General features: G+C 71.8%; 1 protein-coding gene across 1 annotated transcript in view; it reads left to right on the forward strand.

Moving 5' to 3' along the window:
• The first annotated feature begins 92 nt into the window (after window positions 1–92).
• ZNF367 (zinc finger protein 367) overlaps window positions 93–443 on the forward strand; it is a 32,214-nt gene continuing 31,863 nt past the window's right edge. Inside the window, exon 1 of the mRNA XM_011927540.1 lies at window positions 93–403. Within this exon, the coding sequence (XP_011782930.1) occupies window positions 93–403 (311 nt within the window). The remainder of the gene's footprint in view (window positions 404–443) is intronic.

Raw genomic sequence — 443 nt, forward strand, 5'->3', positions numbered from 1 at the left:
TGTGTCCGGGCGAGTGCCGGCGCCGCGCGCTCCGCTGGAGTTTCGAACGCTGTTGGCCCTCGAGACAGAAAAAAATACAAGAGCGGCGGCCAATGGCGAAGTGGGAAGGACCCGCGCGCAGACCCGGCCCCGCCCCGGCCGGCTGGAAAGGAGGCCAGGCCTGGCCATTGGCTCCCGCCGCCTGTCACTCGCCGGTGCGGCCAGCGGGCTGCGGCCTCGCGGTGACTGGTTCCGCCCAGGCGCGAAATGTAACGCGGGAAAAGCCGGGGCAGGCACCGCGGCGGCAGGTTGTTATTTTTGGGGGCTCAGCGCTGCGCGTCCTGCTTTCCTGTCACCGCGAGGGCCGGGCCGCCCGCCGCTTCCCGCCGCTGCAGCCTGCGCTGCGGAGTACAAAGAGCGGAGGGCGCGCTTGCCCTGGGGCTGGGGTCCAGCCCTGCCCGCCG

This window comes from Colobus angolensis, unplaced genomic scaffold (assembly GCF_000951035.1).
Source record: "Colobus angolensis palliatus isolate OR3802 unplaced genomic scaffold, Cang.pa_1.0 Scaffold72, whole genome shotgun sequence".
Lineage (NCBI taxonomy): Eukaryota > Metazoa > Chordata > Mammalia > Primates > Cercopithecidae > Colobus > Colobus angolensis.